Here is a 25498-nt window from a genome sequence, read left to right as displayed (position 1 = left end):
GTAATCTACTGGCGCCGCTGTTGCGTTTAAAATAATTGAGTGATGCGCATCTACATCGTACGTGCGCACGTGATTTTGATGCCGCTCTTGCAACTCAGCTAATGTCGCAAACATCTGTCGTTAAGACGCGTGACGCTATTGTACAGAGTATTTCTGCGTCACTTCTACGAAACTTTGTCCGCAGCCGCTTTGGTCAATTCGCGAGGTCGGCACTTCAGCGACGGAAATTTGACGCCGCGGCGAACGTAAACACTTTGATGATCAGGCTTCACAGGCAAGGAAATAACAACTCGCTCATCGATACAATCGTTTATTCATTTGTGCTTTAGTACAAACGTGACGTTCCTCGATAAAATCAAGACACGCAGTACATTAGCGCCGAAATCCGGCGAGGTTCACTCCCCGTTTCTTTCTCATCATCTCAAAAAAGAGATATCTCTTCTACGCTCGTGTCTCTATGTATGTACACACTCGCGTGCGCGCAATCACACAATGCATTCACATTCTTTCCGTCATATAAAATCACGGTAGTGGAAAAAGACTGCGGTATTCGGAATGGAGGTCGTGTAACGTTAAACATTGTACATCAATGTATGTATGTATGCGTTGATGTGTGTAGGTGTGTTGGTGTGTGTGATGTGTGTTGGTGTATGTTGGTGTGTGTTGGGATGTGTGTGTGTGTGTGTACGCGTTCAGACGCATGATAAATGGATTTGAATGGATTCTTACATGCTGCAACCCTTCCCTATACACATTTTGCGCTTCCCTCTTGATCCACGAGTGAGATCCCTCTTGATCTATGGGTTTACAATGAAGAATTCGCGCGCTTTTATACCGATAACGCTCGTGAAGTCTTGAACACAGAGCGCGTGATACGATCAAATACGATCATTATTCCGACCTCTCAAGAGTGCGACTTGCGCGGCGTCATGCGAAGTTGAAGTTTGATCAACAGGAAATAATATCACAATCAAGCATAATCGGGATTAGCCGCTCATTATCAAAAAAGACGATCGATACGCCGGCGTACTGCACGTTCAGATCTCGATTGTGTGGCTGAATATAAATCGGGAAAAATTGTACAGTACACTATATATAATATTGCTATATGAGGATAGCGTGCGCGTTTTTTCAGGATAAAACTTTCCAGAGCAGCACATCGAGGTCTGAGTGCGTTATAACAATTATCATTTTAACCACGTATCGCACGCGTGCATGTAAAACTGTCATTGGGATATCGATACATTTACAAATGCCACTGTAAACACGAACTTTAATCACAGCAGATCAAACTTCTTTTTATACCTAGTGTCATGTAACATCTGCCTTCTCTTTTGGTTAATCAAATCATTGGCATTCTACGTAATAACGCAGAAAGCTAATTAATCAATATGTTTTTGGCATGATATATGTATAACCCACTCATTTGTCGATTCAGCAAATAATCGGCATAGAGAGAAATTAAATTAAGTTTCATAATACAATAAGAAAGATACGTATAATAATTTACAGCAAATTTGCTAAAATTACTAAAATTGTGCTCCTCATTGTATCGTGATAATTATATATACCTTGCTATATCTATACCTCCTTTCCTTTAATAATAAGTACAAATATAATCAATGAAACCTATAAGATATATAATTCTAAAAATATACAAATTTATTTTCCACGGCTTAATGCATACGTCTTCTTCTAATATATACACTTAATATCAGAATCATACAACGCGGAAAGCACGCGCACAAATTCTTTAGCAAAAAAGAGACATTTGATTCCGCATTTTAATGCTGCGAAAATATATTTTGCAATAGCCAGATTTATATAATATAAAAATCTCAGTAATATTTCCAGTGATATACATATATTTAACACTGATAATTTCTGAAATAAAATGAAATAAAAATTATCAAATTACAAATGCGTGGATTATAATTGTATAAACAAATTAGTATCTTAAAAATTAATATCTGCTATAACGTCATCTAAAAATTGTTCTAAATTCTGTTCTAAATTGTTCTGGAAATGAAATTGTTACATGGCAAGAAAGAAAAAATATTGCATAGTCAAAATAAGGCATTAATAACTTCGATTCAAAGAAATTATTTCAACTATCGCAATATTTCATATATAAGTAAATCTACGTACTTAATTAAGCTCAAATATTCTTATCATATTGCCATGCATTTACAGTAATCTATAATAATAAAGTAAATAAATGTATGTGTAAAATAAAATAATATCAAAATATAAATACTGTTTTCCTATCACTTATGTGGATAACGAAATCGTCAATTGGCTAAAAAAAATGTACCATTACCACGATGTAATAGAATTACACTTGTAATAGAAAACATTGCACGAGAGAGATTATTAAGTAAAATATAAGAAATTATTCCTTTTATGATAGACTCTATTGCCTTGTCGTTCTATCATTATCGTTATTTACTCATTGATACAAATAAAAAAATGGGACACATTCATTGTTATTTACACCTGTAGCTTTGTGCACATTATACAAACAATTACCGTTGTTCGTTAACTCTTAAAAATAAAAGACGCCCTAGATTACCTGCGAAATCAATATCTATATTGCATAAATCGTTTTTCTCCCCAAATTTATATTTTTCCTTCGAGCAAATCTCAACTGTGTCCAAAATAAATTGATAATATCTACGATTTTAATCACTGTTGTCTTTGTTAATCGTTGAATAAATAAATCCGAATTAATATACTCAAGCATAGGCCGCGAATCGCATTATTATAAAAAGGAAACCTATTCATTGACGCATCATTTATGTCACCTTTATACAGGTTTATACAATTTTCCCATCATTTGAAGAGTAATTTTTTTATACTATGATAAGTGTAACAACACTTAGTACTCGCACTTAAAAGCAACGCTCAGGCAGCTAGTGATTGGTCAAGTGTGAGCTTTTTACAATAAACACTTCTCTTCCTCATCTTTTCCCCTCTTATGATAATTATTATTAGCTATTAGGTAAATCGTTGACGAAATTACGATATGAAGAAAGAGCGATTATGTGATTATGCGAGACATGTCGCGTTTCTACCGTCTCGTTCATACGAAAACGCCATTTGTGAACGAGCGTTTGCTCTCGGAGTTGACGAATTTTTGTTCGGGCACACTATTACGATTAAATGTGCGATTCGTTTACCACCGTGATACTCGTCGCGATCGTACCTAATTGAAAACGTGGCCAACTATGTGTAATATGTAAGATGAGAAATAATGAAAGACTTATCTTAACGATCCGCATATGTCCTACCTTGCCTACCTATAGAAACCTCTATTTTCGCGTTTTCGCGCTTAAACGCGCTCGTTGGAGGGACACGGAGTCTCAAATGGGCCTTAAGGCTCCTGGCGAGTTCGTAGTAATTGGCTATAAACGCGTTCGCAGTTTCAATTCGATATCAGATAGCCCGACGTATTGCCATATCGCAAATCGGCCTACTGTTGTTAATGCGCGATTGAAGATAGCCTAACTCCTGCCTGGACTATTTGTTTAAATGCCTATCTAAAAGATTATGATTCGTCTTTAATCAGAGATTCGAGTCCTCTCGTCGAGGTATATAACTCCCGGTAGCTACTTTACTCTTACTCGAATTAACCAAGTACGATAGAGTGTCCTCTTTTGCCAACGGCAGAGATCATTCGGTTTGGTATCGCAAACACCGCTACGATCAATTAAGCACCCTTCGAAGCGTTACCGCTACACGATTAAGATAATAAAAAAAAATGTTATAAACTTCGATAAAGAGAGAGAAAGAGAGAAACGAAAAATTAAATAAAAATCTCTAACGACTTAAATCACGTATCAAAGTTCGCAAATATCAAACGATTGTTCGAATCAAAAGATAATTTACTGCATTACCTCAATGTCTCTATTCGAAGCGTATATTCTTTTCGTAGGATACTTTTTTCACACTGCGTTCCTTCGCCACTGGCGTTTGTCATCACGACAAAAACGACGTGTTCTACCTTTCTCAATCTCGAGATCGAAATAATCCTCCCGATCCTCTTCTTCGTCGTTGGTTCTTTACGGATCATACGAAAGTATGAAAAAGTATGATCTTGGATGATATTCAGATCGTGGTTTATGGCGGTCGTAGAGTCATGACGTGATCGATTATTGTCTGTCCTGGACTCCTGTTAGTCAGAGTATTTAACGAAGGGATCGCAACTTGAGCTTCAGCACGAAGTAAACGATCACTCTGAGAACGAGCAGGAAGCCGAGCAGGGCGACGACGTCCACCCAGTAGACTGCATTCTCCATGGCCATCTGTTCGAGAAATTTCGTCGGGCTCTTGAAGTGGCAGTAGTACTCGGAACACTTGAGCTTCGCCCGATTGTAGCCGTACACGGAAATCATGGTGCCCTCGAAGCCGTACCTCACGTAGCTCATGTACGAGAGGAACTTTAGATACTTCGGCATGGCTTTGAAATTAACGAAGAAGCCAGAGAACAGGATGATCGGGACCGATATCACGGGTCCGATGAACACACCGCTCTGTGGACGATAATATCGACTGAATAACAGAGAACGTTGGAGGAAACAGCTCAGCAAACACCAAGTAACACGTAACTTACGTATGTTACTTGGTGTTTGCTGGGAGGAAATTGGTCGTGCACATGTTTTAAGTATATGTAATGAAGGAAGGTTGTTCTTTATGGGTAATACATTTTGCCGATCATCGACATTACCTCCACGCTCATTGCTGCTCCTATCAGCAGACCGAGGGATTGCGCAACCAGCGATGTCAGTATGCATATATTTAGGTACATAAGAAAACGCTCCACCTCCAATGGTTGCGACGTAAGGAAGTAAACGATTATCACATAAGCTATAGAGTACACCATCTGCAATGATTTACCATCGCGTGAGTCGTCTCGATATGTCTAGCTCTAATTGGGCATGGGGGACCGTAATTTGTACTCACTTGGAACGGGATGTCCGCCAGTGTTCTCGCGAGGTAAAAAGCTTTCAATGAGTACCAGTAGTTCAGGTGCTCCCTTACAAACACGGACATTTCCATCGGAACTGCGATAAAAGTGATATAGTGACAATAAAAGCACTGCGAATAATACATTTTGCGACGGCGCAGCGTCAATCACTTACATGTACATATTGTAGGCATCATGGCGGTGAACATAAGAAACATCACCGTGAAGAAGACACATCCAGCATTGCTCATGACCTCCGAGGCCTCGTTGCCGATGTCGTAATAAATTGCGCCGATCAGGAAGCCGACGATTACGTGCGAGATCAATCTTACTCTTGTTAATGTCTACAAACACAAGGCGAAAATCAGATAGGTATCTTAAAGTTGCGTCTATGTCACCAATATAGAAAGTTTCCATAAAAGAACTTATATCTTCTTTTGCAATAAAAAATTATGTCACATCTATTCAACGACTATACAATTATTTGAACAATTTTTTAGGATCTGTCCAGACAAACTTTTGCATAGCGCATAAACATAAACATAAGAAAATTGATTGGTTCATATATACGTGTGCATAAGAAAATAGACCAATCCATTTTCTTATACATATGCTTACGCATTTATGCAAGTATAGATAGATTAATTAGACGCAGTTTTGCAATGCGGAACCAACTCCAAAATCTTACTTTTCCTAGAGTCGCGAAATATTAGAAATTCTGTGCTAACGTTATCTCTAATATAATGACCGATCTATAATCGTTTTCAATTACAATTCCATGTGTTATACACGTTTTTAGAAAATCTCCCGTCCTGTGTACTTAATTGCAATGCAGAACTAAAAATTACGAAAATGACATTTAGTTCCTTATTGCATAACTGCTATCCAATTAGGTTCCAATTAGCTTCTGACGTGGTAATGTCATTTTCTTTAGAAAAGAAGGTAGAAAAGAATATAGTTAAACAAAGTTTTATATAGTTCAACCAAGAAAAAAAGTTGAAATAAAAAGTTAAAACTCTTATAAGAAGATTATAGATTGTTGCGTATATATGAGTATAAGTAAGTTTTAACTTGACACACACACACATACACACACAGTTCTTTTATTTCTGTGTATAAGTACATCGTGCTTACCATATCTCGTATCTGCGATAGAAATGTCCTCTTGAGCAATATCCAGAATTGCACCCAACCGTTCGTCGGGAAGCCGACCTTCTGCTCTATGCTTTCCGCGCTGTCCAGCAACGACGTCGTGCAAGAAACCGGCATGTTGATCATCGTCGCGCCAGTCGGTGGCTTCGCGACTCCGTTCGGTATCAAAGCGGCTCCCTCCGGTTTTGTCTGCTCCTGCGGCGACTCCTTGGCGATGTCGTTCGACACCGTCTGCGCCGCGGTGATGGCTCCCTGATGGTGCTGATAATTGTTGCACTTGCCGTTGTTCACGGCCATCACGAGCTTGTGAACGCATTCGCCGTGCTCTCCGCAGGCAACCTCCATCACTAAAACGATAAAATTTGGTTAACGCACCGCATAAGAAACTTGGACGAGGAGTATTAATCTTTGTAAGATGCTCAAAATCTCGAGATTGAAATTATAATCTTATCCTGAAAGTTTATCTGACAAAAAAAAAGCATAATTTAAAATCTTGTATATATATATAGAAGCAACAATTGAAATTTGGATCGATTAGGATGATGGAAACTCCATCGAGTATACTTGCCGTAATCTGCTGGATTATGGTAACTTGGGCAATCAAGACCCATCGATGACAAAAAGGGCACTAGGCCACCAACGTTGCCTTGATATATACACTGGCCTTCGGCAAGTATGTACAGATGATCGAACATCTCGAACAGTCGCGCACTCGGTTGATGGATTGTACATATGATCGTCCTTCCTGTAAGAGATACCAGCACGTATCGGTAACGACTCCTTTATAAACTCCTTTATAAAACTTTACCTCCTCTGCTTAGGGACTTGAGCAAATTTAGACACTGGAAACAAGAAGAGCTATCCAAGCCGGAAGTAGACTCGTCAAAGAACATAACCGGAGGATTGTTGACGAGCTCCAGCGCTATCGACAGCCTCTTCCTCTGCCCACCGCTGAGACTCTGGGTCTGCGTGTTGCTGGCTTCGCGTAGGCCAAGCGTTTCGATAATCTCCTCAATCTGTCGAATTGATTACAAGGAAAGAATTCAAGCATGAGACTCGCTGAAATAGTCTGACTTATGTCTCTCTCACGAGGAGAGACACGAGAGGAGAGAAATCATGTTTATTCGTACCACTACTTTCTTGGCATCTTGGCTGATGTCCTTCCCCAACTTCAGATTCGCCGAGACGGTCATCGCCTCGTAAACGGTCAAGTGAGGTAGAAGCTGGTCGTCCTGCATGATATAGCAGGACATCTTCCGAAATCTTCTGAGATTTCTGTCCTTTCCATTTATCAGCACCGAGCCGCTCAAGTGCGACGTTCTAGAAGGTATCGGAAAACGATTACAATTCTCGCTCAACCCAAATGCGCCGTTAATTTTCCGTCGAAATGGTCTTACTTATAGCCTGCTAGAACGTTCATAAGCGTGCTCTTTCCAGCGCCGGACGGTCCCATAATCGCCGTCAGCTCTCCAGATCTGAATTTTCCGTTCACGCATTTTAGAATGGTTTTGTATCCTGCAATATAAATCGAAGATAATAAATAAAAATGGAGGATACGTGAGAAATATGTTCCTCTATAATCTAAAACATATTGTCCGCAGTGCGGATTATATCGCTAGAAAGATTCGTAAATTTTTAAGAAAATTTAAAGGTTTCAGAAATTGAGACTTTCCAAGCGTGTATCACTATTATGTACAGTTATAGAAGAGATACATTAAATATGAGTGGCATTATTCGATTTTGATTAACGTGAAGTGACGAATATATCCAGCAAAAATAAATAAATTAGTATTTTATAATAAAGATCTAAACGCGCTACCCAATTCTGGCGATAGCTGATTGCCAACATTCTCGCTACGATCTTGCCAATGACGTTCGCCAGATTATTATATAGAGATACATTCGAATTGAATATCCCTCGGGCAGACAAAAACCCTTGGCTGACCTCTTAATCGCTAGTGCAGTTGCACCGCGCGGACGATGCAACTGCACCGAAACGTCTGCATGCCCGTACATTTCTATCGATTTTTTCGGCCAGGTCGTTCACACACGTTGCGATGGGACGAAAAGCCTACCGCATGGTACCCCGCATATTCGATTCGCCACTTCAACCCGATCACTCTAACTTCTTGAATTATCTATACGTCTTCGTTCCACAGCGAGCCGTTATTGAATCGATACGCGCGGCGTCGAAAATACACCGTGCCGATACGTTATCCCGAGGCATAAGCATCAGTTAATTTGATTACAGTAGGCGGCTTCGTTCGTCCCACCTCGGTTTCTTTTTTATTTCATTCTCGCGATAACGATCGCGCGATTAACGATTGATATAACGAACTCGACGCGCGCTGCTAGAACGCGAATTAGACTTTCTGCTGGGAATTGGACGTGTGTAATTGCAATTGCCGCTCATCCTCGAGACTCACCTCTCTTTCTACCCTCGGACACGCTGTAGGCCAGGTTCTTGAACTCCACGTCGACCGGCGGCCTTTTCGGGAGATGCGTCAGTGCTACCGCCGGCCTCTTATTGCTCTGTCCGGGACTGGCGCCGCTGTGATTCGGCACCTTCCTGGCCAGAACACCACCGGTGCACACCGTAGCCGCAGCCCCGTTCGACGTGGTGCCGTTGCAACTGCAGTGAAGGTTGTTCTGCGAGCTGCAACAACAATCAAAACGTCCATTCGTTAATTTCGCCCACCGAATGTCTGCATTCGACCGATAACGAGCTTAGCGTAGGGTGCTCTATAAATCGCAGAAATCCGCTGAACTTTTACGTGTCTTAGCGTGACCTTGCCAAACATATGTTGTACAATGATAACGCCCACGTATTGCAGTTATGTCTCCTGCTTGAGAAGCGCGAAACCGTTGCACACTTTAAAAAATAGCTATCTATATGCGATCCTCGCTACGTTGAATGCGGACTACGAATCAACGAAATTTTTGGAGTATGCTCCATAAGACTGTAATTAACTGAAAAATGAGTTCGCCTTATTGTGCACACGATATCGGATGAAGCAAAACAATTGGATATTAAGCGCACATCTTCTTCAACGTTTCAACGCAATTCGCGTTTATTTTGCGTGTGTGACAAGCAGTGCCAATCCCATTAATTAATCCGTAGCATTGAGTAATGAGACCGATTGTCTTCGAAAACGTAGAGCGTTGTTGAACGTGAGATAGATGCAATATTGCGGAACACGGAACATTTAGTTCATGGTCACTTTCAGCATTCGAAGAACAATGGTGTACGTACGTGATGTCTCCTCCTATCTTATTAAATTTAGGTTCTCCGATTTATACTATAATTTGCAAGTGCTTTAGGAAGAATTTATTACCGCGCAATGTCCAATGAGCATAAAATACGATATCGAATTTATCCAATGGTATTATAATCGCGTGTAATAAATCCAGCATGTAGAAGAAATTCAGTTCGTCTCTTCGGAGTCGTTTCTCTTATATTTGTGTATCGTACATCGTTACGGTGCATCATTACGTCTCGTAGCTAATAACGATTTTACGTGTGCTCTGAGTTTTCTGCTGTAAACGTAAATTTTCTGCAATTTCTGCCGCGGTTATGGCCCGCGTGAAAGTTTACTATTTTCTAACGTTAAAGGAAGACGAAAACACGGGATCAGTTATTTTTACTATTTTGCGCTCGGGTAGACGCATGAATAAGAAACTTTTGCTGTATTGAAATGATCGATATAAATATTTCTGTGACTGTCACTAATCACCATTTGGATGATTCACTATCGTGATTTAATTTTTTGCGAGAATCGCGGATCGATCATACTTATATACGGGAAAATTTTTCCTCGCCTTTTTATTATACTCGCCAAAGCGATCAATTTTATTGCGTATATCCGTCTATCGTCCGGTGATCGCGCGCGTTGGAAAAACTTTCAATGGAACGCAATAAAAGTGGTAAGTAAAGTTTGACGTTGCGGTAAGTAAATCCCGAAGAAACAAGAGTACGTTGATATTAATTCGCAAAAAAAGACCAAATAACTTGCACTCAACGGACAGCGCCAATGAAAATAGCCACACTTATTCGGCAGTTGGGTAATCGGAATGTCTCGTAAAGATTTGGAGTTCAAGTAGAATCAATAAAACTTCATGCATTTATTTTGCCACCCCGACGGATATTACTAACTTTCAAAAGCTTTACGTATCATGAATAAACGCATTTAAAAATCAATGACTTAAATATTGAACCAAGACATCACAGAACCCATAAATTTAAAAGAGCACAATGCTATTATTATCTTTTATCATGTAAATTAAACTACTTTTAAATTTAGTTTAATTTATTTTTAAATTATCTAGCTTTACAAAATATATGACATTATATAAAATTACTAGTTTATTTTAATTTGTTACTTTAATAAATTGCAGAGAGAAGTATGCGCAGATTTTTTGCAAATTTAATAAATTTAATGGAGTATTTTTCAAAGTGCGTATTTTTGTATTTTTGACCGCGTGGCAAATGAGTCAGTCGAATAGACAGCGTGATCAAAATGTGAATGCGTAATCTTCGATACTTTCGCTGACGATAATATCAGGTAATAGAAATATTGCGTGCGAAACTTCAACTCGATTCTATACGCCTGTCTGCATTTGTATAGCCAAGTCTTACAAAACCTTGCCCTCTGCAAACTTTCGTCTTATAAGTTCTCCTTGTTGTCTATCGATTTTTCATACATATGTATGATATTAAAACGTAATAACACTATAAAAATTTAAAATACCAAGTACCAACTTCCTATTTTTCCGTAATATTAAAGAATCTATCTTACAATATAGCACTGAATTACGTTCAACTACTTAAGAAAGAAGTACTTTATATTCCGTACTTACAAGTAAAAAATTCCGTGTTAAATTTAACACATTTCACATGTCCCAATTTATCCATTCTCATTTTTATGTTAATCTAATAAAAGGGAAATATGTAAATAAATAACGGTAATGTGTAAAAAATTAGCACAAAATTGTAACACATAGACGCTATCTGAAAGCAAAGTTTAAATTAACATATTTATAATGTTAAATTTAATTTAAAAAAAATTGAATGTTATTCTTTTTCCTCTTTTTCTTGCAAAAAAAAAACAGAAGACAGCGTTATCTCTTTATAATACAGAGATGTGCATTATTTGAAATAGATGTATTTGAAACGGAAATACAAAATGTGTAAAATGCCTATTTTGTATTTTGCATTTAAAATACATTTTTTTCAAAAACTTTTATATGTCCATTTAAATGGTTTTTATTAAGAGTACCCATTTTCTATTTCAAATGCATTTTTCTTGAAAACTAAAAATTAATCGTGATATCAATAACACCGTTTAACAAAAAAAGGGCACACGAACAAGAATACAATCATTTCCCGTATTTTTTTAACGCTGAATACGGTCCCATTTATTAAATCGTGCGTTCGCGTAAAAGAGTCACGGTGCGGTCTCGCTTCGCGTATACTTGGTGCGAGACACTGCCGTGTCTCTTGATTGCTCTATCACGTCACAATTTTGAGAAATTTGCAGTTAAAATTGCAAAAGGAGACTATTTCAATATATTGTATTTTGTCACATTATAACTACAATAGTATATGTGACGTGTTGGAGAAGTTGTAATTAAATTTTTGCAATTTAAATTTATATTAAAAGAAATAAGAATTTAAAAGTCAAGTGTATATATATAAGAAATAATAGTAAGAAATATAAATAACAAACAATAATAATAAGTAAAACAGAACCGTTGATATACAATTAAAATTAGAGAGAAAAATGCCACTTACGATCTGGACTGGACAAATAATAAAAAATAAAAATTTAAATATAAATAAATATAAAAACAAATATTAAAAAAAACATTTTTATTTTAAAAACCATTTTAAAAATGCCTATTTTCCATTTCCTATTTTAGTTGTCTAATTGTAAAAGCATTTTGTATTTTGCATTTTTAAATGAAAAGATTTCAACCAAGTATTTTGCATTTTTTATTTCAAATGGGTTTGGACACCCATTTTGCACATCATAATATATAACATAAGAAAATGTCGATTTAATAAATGGAGACTCTTATAGAGAGGGAAGTAACACAATTTAGGTGCTCATATTAATATTTATAAAATATGTCACCAAGAAATCGTGCATTTACATATAAATTATGTTATTTTTACGTTGACTATTAACTTAATGCAGAAAAGTCAAAATAGCACAATGGCAATATGTTACATTATCACCAGTGTATGTTAAACATTTGCCATGAAAATTTCTACACAGATAGAAATTCTTTCAAATACAAAAGGATTTTTATCGTATAAATTGCTCATACAAAAAAATAAAGAGAGAAGACATAAAAAATATTATATATATATATTTTTTAGGATTTATTTAAGGGGGGAGAGAGATATTGCTTCGGACTAGTTTACATCTTCATCGTACGAAATATGATGAAACGCAGTAACATGAAGATGTATCTTTTTACTCGCTCGACTGACTCTCAGGAATCATCGAGAGAGTCGCACAAAGGAAAGGCGTCTTTGTCCGGTGCGTTACGGGTGCACTCGACGATGAGTCAGAGAGTCGTGAATACCGACTGTATCTCGCGACACACACACACACACACACACACACACACACACACACACACACACACACACACACACACACACACACACACACACACACACACACACACACACACACACCGATGTTTACTTTCAAGAAATTGCAATTGAAATTACGAGTGAGAGCACTGAGAGCTTAAACTACACACGTATATGAAAGTATGAGTTCGTGCATTTCTCGGTCTCGGGAAATGCTCAAGTTCGAGAAATGGTTAATCGAAGCTCCCGCGAGGTCAAAAACCTTGACCGTGATCGTCAATACGAGCCTTGAAATTAGAATCAATTGTCATGCTAATAAGCAATTCTTCGATAATCTATCAATACAGAATATCCTTGAATATTGCGGAACTATATCGCTGTTCTTTCTATCTGTAAATTTTAGTTTGACTTTAAGAAAAATTGATTTATTATTGAGTTTTCCTATCGTTTGAGATAATAAACGAGATAAAAAGCTAGCGTGATTAATTAGTTGTGCATTATTATGTTTAATTATTATTTTTGTCTCAATTATTCTTGCACGCGAAAAAGATTTATATCGCAGGGGATTTTCATTCCGACTGTCATTAGCTTTGACAATAACAAGTTTACTTGCATGATACGCAATTTAGGAATAAGTTACCTAGATAGACAGAATAGGTTACGTCATTTTATAATGGAGCTCTGTATTTTAGCATGCAAATTGAACGTTATTTTTAGCGGTAATAGATTAAATTTGGTCGAAAACCAAGTTTAAGGACAAGCCTTGAGAAAAGCACGATCGAAGCTAAAGCCTTGAAATCCCTTTTAGACCTCAGTATTTAAGGGAAAAGGTTGCGTGTAATCCAAGGGTTGTATTCTTCCCCTCCCTCATTCACAGTCTTCATGACGCACGGCCAAATTCTGACTTATGTACATCGGAATGAATCTATTCTTGATAATAGCTTGATCTTCGAGATTATGATACAAAGGTTAATTTACAACGAACTAAACTAATCTTCATATGATTATTAGATTCATTAGTTACAATTCGCTGCATCTTGAAGCAATTTAGTATAGCACTATTATATAAAATAAAAAATTAATTTAACGTTTATCACATATAACAGATTTAACATAATTAATTGAGAAAAAAATCAATTTAATGTTAAATAATAGTTTATGCTGATTCTAGAACTGTTTGATTAATTGAACATTATAAGAGCTTAGTGCGGTCGTGAGTGCGGATGGACGATGTTAATTTATATACAAATACATATAAATGTGTATTATCTGATACAAATTTGTATCAAACAACATTTCTATAAAAAAATCATGAAGTAACATCGTATAGTATAAATCGATATCAATCGACAATCGTAGTAAGTAATCGTAAGTAAGTGTTATAGAGTTCTAAACGGTAAATCATAAGCGGTTTATATTCAACCCGAGGCCGAACAAAGAAACTAGATTCCCTTTTCTTAAGGCCAGAAACGAAGGCTGTCTGATAGAGTTCGAGGTAATCTGGAGACCTTCTTTCTAAGTACTATTCCATACTGTTCCATCTATTGTGTAGGTGAATAATGTAAAAATTCTTCTTTAACACAACAGTTTTATTTTATTTTTACGATCATCAGCTATTAATAATATATTAGTAACAATTTTGATTTATTTATTTAATAATCTCTCTTTTAATGAGAGAGAGAGAGAGAGAGAGAGACATAGCAGTTATAAAACATTAAAAACCCTCTATAACCACAAGCAAGCAAGATAAATTATATTACAGTAACGCATAATGAGTCCACTTCTGTTCAATCTGTATATAGCGGATTTAACTGAGGTAATGGAAAAGAGAGGAATAGGAGGAATAGAGGTAGATAAGATTAGGGTTTGGAATTTAGAGTATGCGGATGATATTGTGATGGTATGGTAGCGAGAAATAGGGATGCATTGATAGATATGATGAGCACACTGAAAAGATTCCTAAAGGAAAGAAAATTAGAGCTATGTACAGATAAGACAAAGATTTTAGTGTTTGATAGGAAAAGAAAAGAAGGCAAGGAGGTATGGAAATGGGGTGAAAAATATATAGAAGAGGTACAGACTTTTAAATATTTAGGATTTACATTTATCAAGAAGGGTAACTATAAGGACTATCGCACATTAGAGAATTGATGAAAAAAGGTAGGATGGTTAGAAAAGTCTGGGGACTAGGAGAAAGAATATGTAGGGAGGATTTCTTAAGGAGGTGGATGATGTTTAAATATTTAGTGCAGAGCGTTATGGCTTATGGGGTAGAAATTTGGAGATGAGAAGAGAAGGTAAAGTTGGAAAAAGTAATGATGGACTATATTCGTTGGATATTTGCTATAGAATTTTGTACACCAAGGTATGTGATATCAAGGGAACTAGGTATGGTTAAATTAAAGGTGGAATGGGGCATAAGGGCAATGAGATATAAAGAAAGAATTTTAAATGGTATGGGAGGAGATATTGTAAAGCACTGTTGGAAGGAAAAGGAAGCTTATGGAGGAAGGATGTGTATAGTATTGAGAGAGAAAGATATTACAACAGGAATGGATGGGGAATAGACATACTGGAGGAACTGAGAAGAGAGGGAACAAATTTAGAGAATAAAATAATAAGTAGGGAAAGGGATAATCAGAGACAATGGGAAAGAAATAAAATCCTAGAGGCAAGGTATAATAAAAGATACAGAGTGTTAGATAAGTTAAATGGAGGTCCGGAATATTTAAAAAAGGATAATTTAAAAAGGGTAAGGATAGGTGATGATGTGAGAGCTTTAATAAAACTGAGATGCGGAAATTTGGAAGAAACAAACAAATATTGATTAGAAGAAGATTGTAAAAAATGTATTTTGTGCGGCGATGGCAATGACTGTATGGAACACTATGTAGAGGAATGTCAGAGAGCAAGTGTATGGTTTAAAGATTTAGGTAATGACGGGGCGGAGAAGTGGTAAAGGCTGTGGAGTGATGATCTAGATTTAGATAAGGGTAAGATGTTGCGGAAATTATGGAAGGAGAGGGAGAATGGATTTAAAAAGAGAAAGGAAATAAATTAAGCCAAAGATAAGGATGTGATAGATTAGGTTTAAGTAGTTAGGTTAGTTTAAGAGAGCATGGCAGTGAGTGTACGCATGGTATGGACGGATGAGTGAGGATAAGATTTAATTATAAACCAAGTCCCTTCCTAGCTAATTTTTGTAAAGCTGAAGTAAATAAATTCTATTCTATTATACAGTAACGCAATCTCTATTATTTCAATTCCATCAGCCATCATTTTTGCTTTCATCAATCAAATTTTTTTGTAGTACCAATACTTGTATGAGTCAAGTAAATATATAATAGCTTTGATATTACCTAATTATAGTGTTTCAAATTTTTATCGTTTACATAAGGAAAGAATTTTATGTAATCAGGTGCGATATATTCCTCATTTTTTCTCCGTACTTTTGCCTTTACCGTATAATTTCGTAAGAAATTTAATGCATTTTCAGCTATTCATTAATTAACAATTTAACATCTAATCTATACATTCGGCTAAAGTTTAACTCTTACTTCAATGGTGCCAGTTTACTTATAATAAGATGTTTTGATTGGCTGCATGTGTTTTATTTTTCTCATTTATGTATAGAACTTATGTATAGTGTTCATTTTTATGTATAAAACGCATTATGCGCACGGCACTTATTTATGATATACAGATTTCTCTATTATAAAAAAAATATATCAATTATAACAAAAACTGAATTATTAACACACTAATGTAATATTATATTAAATATTTTTAATGGAATATATATATATATATATATATATATATATAATCCGTCGAAATTTTCCGTTAAATTATACAAAAAATATATTTCACAAATTTATTTTGAAATAATTCACCTTGATCATTCTCGTGTTTCGTGTTATTAATTTTTCTAACTCGTTACCGTTGACTTTTATTTTATTATTAACTGATTTTGATTTTTTACCTTGAAGCTGAACACAGCATCGTGTAAAGTTCAAAATCACAATTATGTTTATCGTGTACATTTATATATCAATGATTCCATTAATCTTTACGTAACTGACGTTTTTATTGTTTGAATATAATTTTTATTTTTAACTCATCGCAGGAGAAAAGCAACAATAAAATTCAATTCAACTGCACAGCTCTTTTAAAGATAGATTACTTATCATTACGATAAGTATCATTACGATTATTATGATCATTACGAGTGATTGTTACGAGTGATCGTAAGCACTAAAAACGATAAATTATTGCTATTTTAATTTTTACTTATAGCAGAAAATTTATTTTCTTTCAATTTATCGTTAATTTAGCGGCCTCAAATTGAAATCCAAACTTCGAACAACGCACAAATAATAATTAAACGTATAACAATAATAAATTCTTACCCGTGGACCACATTGTTTAGATTTTCCAAATGTAAGGAGAGAGGGGGTGATCTGATCGTCACCTGATGACTCCCACCTGGAATAAACTGCACCTGCTCATCGCCGCTGTACCTGGATGATCCGCCACCGCCCAGGGTGAGATTCTTCAGGTCAGCCATCATCCAATCGTGCTGTAAGCACATTTACATGTTAGAATAACTTTTCATTACACCGAGCAACACACAAACTTATTTCTACGCTCGACTTTTATTCCGACAAGACAATAATGATACTCGAAAGCGTGGACAAGTCCAAGTTGTCAAAGGTACAACCCGTTGAGAGTACTCAGGCAGCGTGCAACACTTGGAATTTCATTATGATATCCTGCGCACTTAAAGTAATGGCTCAGATCTGTCGGGGCATTTTGCAGCGTAAGAATCGTGTCGCGTCTCCATCAGAAGCAACATTTTCTGTTTCGTCTTTGTCATGCGGTTAGCTGAACATGCCGTGACGCACGATATCGTAACTGTACTGTATATTTCAGTGCTGTATTATCGAAAAATTTTTAAAAAAGACAAAACGGAAAATTTTAATAATTTACGACCAGTCGATTGAGAATGGTCTCTAGGAAGCCCATCGATTCAACAATATTAGATACTGTATATATAAATGTTGGAGATAACCAAATGAACATCTCTTCTTTCAAGTCGATAAGATTCGTTGCGTGAATCCGTGAATTGTTAAAACGCGTGACTCGATAGATTTTCCATTTCGTGTAGAAGAATGCAAAAAATTAAAGGCACAAAATAATTTCTATATTGTAAACTTAAATTTAAGTTTAGAGTATAAAAATTACTTTTTGGAAAAAAGTTTTAACTTACAATTAGACTTATTAGAACATTCTTTTGTATTTGCAGACTTAATACGAACAACAAAATAATATAATTCATTAATTTTGATACACGCCACTCATAATTAAAGTAAAATATATATTGTATACAACGTATCGTACTAATCGCAAACGCGCATCTATTAAAATAATGTGCATATTGAGTTTTCTTGCGTAATACCAATCCAGAGAGTAACCGGAAAAACACTCGAAAAAAATAGCAACTGTGTTTATCCATTGTGTTGCTGCAAAAGTTGCAAAATTATTAAGAAAAAATAATATGTTATCGCGATCGCGCATTGTTATCGTTTTTCGAACAAAGTTTGAATAATCGTCGCTTTCAACCGGAAAGAAGAATATCGCTTGGTTTCACCAAGGAATAATAGTGGTTGTCTTAATATCTGATGTAATGCGTCTAACATACATACGGCGTGGTAAACGTGTCAGCATTAAAACCTACCAACATATACTTTATTCGAATTGTCAGCGGTAGATGTAGAACAAAGAAATCCATTGCGACGCACGAGAAAGTGTAATCGGTATTTGCGTCATTATAACGGCAAACAGAGTTTCCTAATAGGGCTTTACTCTCTTTTCAGGAAATTGGCAGATGCAATCTTACTGTTGATTACCACACAGTGACGTTTTTCTCTCCGGGAAAAAAGATAACTTCCACAATGCGAACTTGAATTTTGCTCTTTTTGATAAGAACGGATTATCCGTATCGCGTATAGACGACGTATTATTGCCGGCCGAAAGAAAAACAAAAGAAGGAGAGTGTTCTTTAATCGAAGAAACAAATCAAATATCGGAGAGACAATAAGATACACGGAAATTACTATACACTTCGCACTTTACTAGAACAATCAACAATCAACCCCGTCAAAATAACTAATTTCAAATTTCTTGTTTTGAATTATAGAAATTATTGAGGTGCTTTTGTTGGAATTTATCTTATCTCAAAAAGAAAATGATTATATGTGCCAATTTATATTTCCTATCAATCGCTCTATATTTCGAAGTTCTGTATTATGGAATATTTATATGTAGCAAAATAACTCCAACTAATAACTGGTTGCGTTAAGGGGATCCTGGAGTCACGGTAATTACCGACATTTCAGTTAGATCAATTTTCTTCGAACTGGCTTTACAGAATGGAAAACCCATTTACACGTTTAAAGTACGTACAGAAATCATGTGCGGAATAGTCAATTTAAGACTAAAAACTTTAGAAAAATATATTTAATACTAGTTGGTGTTGCACCTTTTGTACCTAGAGCTGTCATTTCAAGGAAACGTTCGCTTATATACAAATTATATAGCTTACGCGTACATCGAAAATGTCCCGCACCTCGGACTAGATCAAAGAACAGCGTGGCATCATTGAAACTAAGATTGAAAGCCTAAGAAAGATTTTTCACCCAACTGATTTTATGCATGTACACACACGCAGTGTGCATGGCGTTGCAATCTGACAAGGGCAGATATATCGCAAATATATCTCGTTAAATGAGGACATATATAGGCCGGAACATAGAAAACGGTTAAAATTATCGACCCCGTCGGAATTCGGCCGTCACTCCAGGATCCCCTTAAGTGTTGAGTATTAGATGATTTTTTAAATTATTAGAATGATAGGCTCGTTACATGCAACGCAAAGAGTAATGGGATAACGGACCAATGAGCTAAATACGAGCTAAATAAAAACATATTCTATTAACAAATAGTTTATTTACACAAATATAAAAGAAACGAAATTTAATATGTACGTTTCGACTTGACTTAATCTTCTTCAGTACCAATATTGAAAATATAAATTAAAATAAAAGATGATCATAACAAAAAATTAAAACGGCGATATTATCATTGATCATATGTAACATTGTCAAAATTACCAAAAATAATAAAAAAAAGGTGAGAAATGTGAATGTAAGGTCAAAAAATAAGAGGCCACGACAATAGAAAGAAATAACATGATCTTTTTATAAGTAACGTTGTTTAACAATCAAATGTTCGAGTTATTATGTCGTAAATTCAATAGTTAAAATAAAATTTGACGCATTCGTCGTTGAGAGGCGAAAATATGCTTGTCCAAAGTGTCCAGAGGAATTATGTCACGTGAAAATTCGAGTCAGATGGTGTAAGATTTGAGTCAATTAAAAAAAGAAAAAGTCTGTATAATTCAAAGTAAGAATGCAAAGACTAATTGCCGAAATCCAAATTGAAGTAGCCTGAAGATATAAACATGATAATTGCACTTCTCTTAACCCTTCGCAGAACAAGTAAGGCATTAAAGACCCGGTCAATATTTCAGTTTCGAATTTTTCGGAGACTTTACGGACTCATTAAAAAAATCCTAAACAAGAATCAGGCATATATAACGGTATAAATTTCTGCGAAGGGTTAATACATTTTTTTTAAGAGAAAAAATTAATGAAAAACTAAAACTTATAGGAATGTAAAGAAGTAATAGAAAAGATGTATGCCCAACCAATTGTCGTTTGCCTCTTATTATCACGAAGCGTAATCTGAGGGTAGGGCGGGAGACCGGGGCAAACTCGACACGATTTTTTCAAAGGCAATATTCAACAATTAATTAATCAAGCAAATTTAATGGTACACATTTAAAGAGTGTTCCTTCAGGTACAAAAATTGCTTAAGGAAATTTTGCTGTACGTCGCTTAGTTTTGCTCCAGGAAAAGAAAAGTGACGCTTTCAAATTTAAAAATGCCGGGGCAAACTCGACACTTTGCCTGATCGACACACGTTGATCTGGAACTTATTTTTTATTGTCTGAAACTAAACATACATTGTTCATCGTGTATTTAGAAAGTACAGAAATTCGGAATTAAGTAAAACAATCATTGGAAATAATGAGAACAAAAATTGTTGAACAATTATTTTCAATTATTTTCATCTAAACTCATGTCTGAAAAACAATTTATGCAAGTAAATTCGCGATTAGACAGGCGCACACATTTGTCTTAAGCCATATAGGTGTATGACAAGCATCGTTTGTTATTAAGAGCCGATAAAACGGCATGGTGTCGACTTTGCCCCGAACCTCGTTTTTCACTTTTGTCACTTCAAAAACATGAAATTTTGAAAATATGCAAAACTATTATCGGATTCGTATAAAGCATCGAATTTTGTGTCACCTACCGATAGATTCCGGCAAGAGTAAAGTTCGATGAAAGAGTATAGAAATTTTTGAGAGATCAGAAAAATTACTTTTTACCATCAAAAACGCTTATGTCGCGCTAAAAATTACACCATAACTCAGAATGTCACCAAATTCCGTTGATAATACTGGTACATAAAGACGCATTTACAGTAAGAAAGGCAAGTTTCTACGATAGATTTAAATTGGCAAAAAGTGTCGAGTTTGCCCCGGTCTCTCCTATATGTCAAAAAATTGATAGATATAGTTTATTAAAATTACAACTAATGAACATAGTAAAGAAAAAAGAAAGAATCTGCAATGTTCACACCTGAGATGTTAGAAATTTCGTCAAGGATATCAAAATATACGCTGTCAAGAAACTTTCAGGCTGGTATTCATAGTCGGTTCTTATATTTAAGACCGTCTTAAGTACAATCTTAAGACGTCATGAACCAATCACAAAGTCGTATTAGCATCTTAAGACATTACTTAAGACAGTCTTGAAATAAGAACTGATTATGAATACCGGCCTCAGTGTTTTTATTAGAATTAATTCCATTGTTTTCATTCTTTGATATGAACAATTTTTTTTTAAATCAAGAACTTTAATGTTATCGCAGTTGAAAGTATGATGTAAGTTTAGGGTATATTCAGAAACTACCGAGTGTCTTGAAGGGTCCAGCCTAATATTTTTTATGTAACTATTGTTTAATTTCTCGAACGCAAAGTCTTTGTACACGATATTTGCAATGTATGCTTTTTGCACATCGTGTAAAAAGCGAATTTCATTAGAGAAAATTACTTTTCAGTGAAACATAAAGTAATAGCAAATTTCACACGGCGAAATTGTAAAAGTAGTATAGCAAATCTCGTGACGATGTTGCGAGATAGAATGGGCGATCTTTAATTTATAAAAATTTCTGATCAACGTTGCTTGCAGATGCTATCAGAACAGGTAAATCTCGAAACCTGAAGCCTCTCTAATTTATTCCCTTGAATTTCTGAGGAGTTTGACATTTTGTAAGAATCTGAACAAACACACGTTTCGGGAGTCATAAGTTGACGGAGTTGACCTGAACAATAAAAAAAGATTTTAATAACATAATATTGAAAATGCCGAACAATCCAAATTTACTTTGTAATGTCAAGATAATGTATTCCTAAGAAAAAAGGGCAAACGCGATTAATTCTTCGTTTAGCGCAACTGATTCAATATTCTAAAATGTTTCAAATTTTAAGCATATTTTTAATAAATTGAGTTTTTCTCGCTTTAAACAAAGAGAAACGTCTCTACATATATTTGAAAATAATAATAATAATATACAAACGGAATACTTAAAAATATAGATAATAAAATTACTTACTCATTAATTATAAAAATGGAGGAGAGGGAAGAGAGAGGACCGGCTTCGGGTTCGAACATCATCGATAATCCTAAAGGGGATTGAGTCAGCACTGTGCGTACGTTATGCTATAAATTCAGGGCATATCTCTCATTTACACAACACACAGTATGCACACAGTATATCTTGCTGATGCTGTTTCCGCGTATCTCCCGCGAGTCCCGCGTCAGAATCTCGAAAATCGAAGATCAATTCGCGGCTATTTTGGCCGTTGGAAATCACCGCCGCGGCGAGATCTCTGTTTTTGCAGGGCGTGCACGTGTCAGGAATTACGCCGGTCGCGTGTTTGTGATGCACGATGCGCGCAGTTGCATATTGCACACGACGACAACGGCGTACCCACCGCGCGCCGTTTCCACTGTTTCCGCCGCAACGTTCATCAGTGTCAGCAACCCCCGCAGCTAGGCGCTATTCGAAATGAGATTGTTCGGGTTTTATTATTCCGGGACGACTCGTTCCAGAATCGGTCGGTCGGCCGCCAGGCGACCTTCTTTGTTTGAACAGCTAAACGTCCCGATCAGCCTCAGAGCGGCAATAGCCGCTCGATCGTTCCGAATTTTCGTTAATTAAGCGCTCTGCTCACAACAGAATCAATTCTGCAAGTCTGATAAGGTACCTCGGAACTCGGAACTACCATGGAGTGCGCGGAAAAGCGATTCCCGTTTAGTTTTAAATGCAACGCTGAGATAAAGTTCAGTTTGGGATTCCCGACGAGCTGCACTTAACTCATGTAAGATTTATTTTCCCATATTAATCGCGGTGACAATTGCACTAATGAATTTATCCTGGTAGTACTCCGATTCTTTCAATTCGGATATGGTAAAAAAAGCACAATTATTCTATCAATTTATTTAAGGAGTAATACAATTGTGAATAAAATTTATGATCTCTTTCCTATTCGCATGATTAATTAAATTTAATCATTTAACAGGATATACTCAATGTATAGATAAAAAATTGAATAATAAGTCAAAAATTCTTCGTAATATAATTTGATATATTTCTAAATTTATATATATTCGTGCAGAATATTTTGAGTGAAATCTCTCTCGGGTCTTTTTTTAAATAACTGGAATCTTCTAAATTTTTACTAAAAAATATGTATATATGAATATATTGTCTGCCAATGGACAACAATTTTCTGAACGTAAGTACGATCGATCATATTGATATATGCAAATTCTTCTCGTTAAATGCGATGTTATGCACATATATGACACGTGCTCGATGCAATTCGCTTATCGTACATTTGTCCTATATTGATGTTGATTCCAAGGCATTTATTAAATAACCCGGATCTTGATTCTAGTTCCAGATACGTTTGAGTCTGCCTTTATCAGACAGAGGAATCTCTTGTTCCGCCCTACGTGGCACGATAATAATGTTGGAAACTTCATTTAACAAATTATCTCTAAATAGAATTATAAAAGCTATACAGCAAAATCACAATCGTTTAACGAACGCAGCTAATATAAATGCCGTCGCGCATCTCTAATCGAAGATTCTTCCGTATGTTGCAAATAATGCCGTATGATCGTATCGCGAAAATAACAAGCGAAATAACGATGGCTGTTTCACGAGAGCCACAGATCTTCTCCCGTTCACCAAATCGCCAAAGACGAGAGATGAAGACGTCAATCGCAGGACGAAAAGATCGAATGGAAGCAGAAGCACTTACGATAGAGACTGAAGAGTAATATGTCGATGACCGTGCGTTACTACGCGATTAGTGCGTTAACATCGTTACGCGGAGCTTGATTTCGCGGCACGTCACGATACATTCACATCGTCGCTTTGCGTATAGCGAGGCTAATTAATTGAAGGCTAGTTAATTGAAGGATCGGTGATAAAGCGGAATGACCGCTGCACTTGGGAATAAATTAATTCTTCCTTCTATCCCGTAATTGATTGCCGCATTAGTGGACGAGGGGGCAGATCCGCGGTGTCTATATGACGCACAGCTAGCAATAAGGGTGGCTGAAGAACCGCACCGATGTAGTTACACGCCCGTCCCATTGCACGCGCGCATCGTTAATCGACAACGTTAAGTTAAGGAGACAACTCACCCTCAGACAAAAGTGGGTTCAGCTACCGCCGCGACGTTCGAATTCATACCACGGCGACGACGCTCCGCATCTTCGGCCTGATGTCCGAAACACCTTCGGGTGGACCGCGGAAGAACAGAAGTGTCTCTGGGTATACAAAGGGGATCACCACTCTGGTCCTCGCACTCGATCAGGAATACGCCACGGTACCAAGCCGCGATTCCACCCCACGTATCGAATCTCTCGTGTCGTCTGATTACTGATGCACCGCCACCACTATGTCCGTAACACCGCATTCGTTCGGGGACGCACACTCCGGATGAACGTTCAGGAGCGATCGATCGCGAACGCTTTGCACTCACGCAGCTGATTCTCCGGATGACCGGTCGAACCAGGATCGGAGCAAACGCACCGAACGGATCCACAACGCGCACTGCGACTGAACGCAGGGAGAGCGCCGATCTCTCCGCGACTCACCACCGCGATCAGCTGTCGAGCTCTTGTGCACCTCCATACCATCTCCACCGACGACCGAGTAAGCCGAGCTCGTGAGCGGTAGGGTCCCAGGGACGGCGGCGACGATGCGATGGCGCGATCGTTACTGCCTCATAACTTTCTTCTTTTCTTTTTGTCGTTGTTTGTTAGGCCGCGCGAACGAGAAAAGTTATTCGTTCCTAATGTCAACTGCATGCTTTTTCTCTCCTTTACGGAAAATCGATTTGGTGCGGGCTCGTATAAAAGGAGCGGAAGAGTCGTGTGCGCAAATAAGGAAAACTATAAACACACGAGGCATGGAAAATTTGTCATCCAATTTTCTTCCCTCGTCCCGCAACTAGATTCGTAAGATAGCATTTTCCGGCATTTTCTTATTCATACCTTTTAGTATGT

At 36.7% G+C, this 25498-nt stretch overlaps 1 protein-coding gene and 1 pseudogene across 1 annotated transcript; one reads left to right on the top strand and one right to left on the bottom strand.

Annotated features, from left to right (window-relative positions):
* Positions 1–294: 294 nt before the first annotated feature.
* Positions 295–25427, bottom strand: Atet (ABC transporter expressed in trachea). Its single transcript, XM_077413223.1, has 12 exons — positions 24632–25427; positions 17132–17301; positions 8545–8774; positions 7516–7633; positions 7249–7438; positions 6927–7134; positions 6687–6863; positions 6101–6465; positions 5142–5310; positions 4963–5063; positions 4727–4882; positions 295–4532 (listed from the first exon to the last, which is right to left on the bottom strand). Exons 2-12 carry the CDS (start codon positions 17290–17292, stop codon positions 4188–4190), a joined length of 2220 nt encoding a protein of 739 aa, XP_077269349.1. The 5' UTR covers positions 17293–17301; positions 24632–25427; the 3' UTR covers positions 295–4187.
* LOC143901176 (uncharacterized) lies at positions 13929–16386 on the top strand (annotated as a pseudogene).
* Positions 25428–25498: the final 71 nt, after the last annotated feature.

This window comes from Temnothorax americanus, unplaced genomic scaffold (genome assembly GCF_048541705.1).
Source record: "Temnothorax americanus isolate GAGA-0224 unplaced genomic scaffold, ASM4854170v1 Scaffold32, whole genome shotgun sequence".
NCBI lineage: Eukaryota > Metazoa > Arthropoda > Insecta > Hymenoptera > Formicidae > Temnothorax > Temnothorax americanus.
The sequence above is the reverse complement of the archived record's forward strand: the minus strand, read 5'-3'. Positions and strand labels throughout refer to the sequence as shown.

Bases quoted from the DNA above. Each gene is read 5' to 3' on its own strand.
- Atet (XM_077413223.1), bottom strand. From the start codon at position 17,292: ATGATGGCTGACCTGAAGAATCTCACCCTGGGCGGTGGCGGATCATCC. The intron at 8,775-17,131 runs GTAAGAATTTAT...TTGTTGTTGCAG, and splicing joins CTAAACAATGTGGTCCACGG to CTCGCAGAACAACCTTCACT. The intron at 4,533-4,726 runs GTAATGTCGATG...TATCGTCCACAG, and splicing joins GAGCAGCAATGAGCGTGGAG to AGCGGTGTGTTCATCGGACC.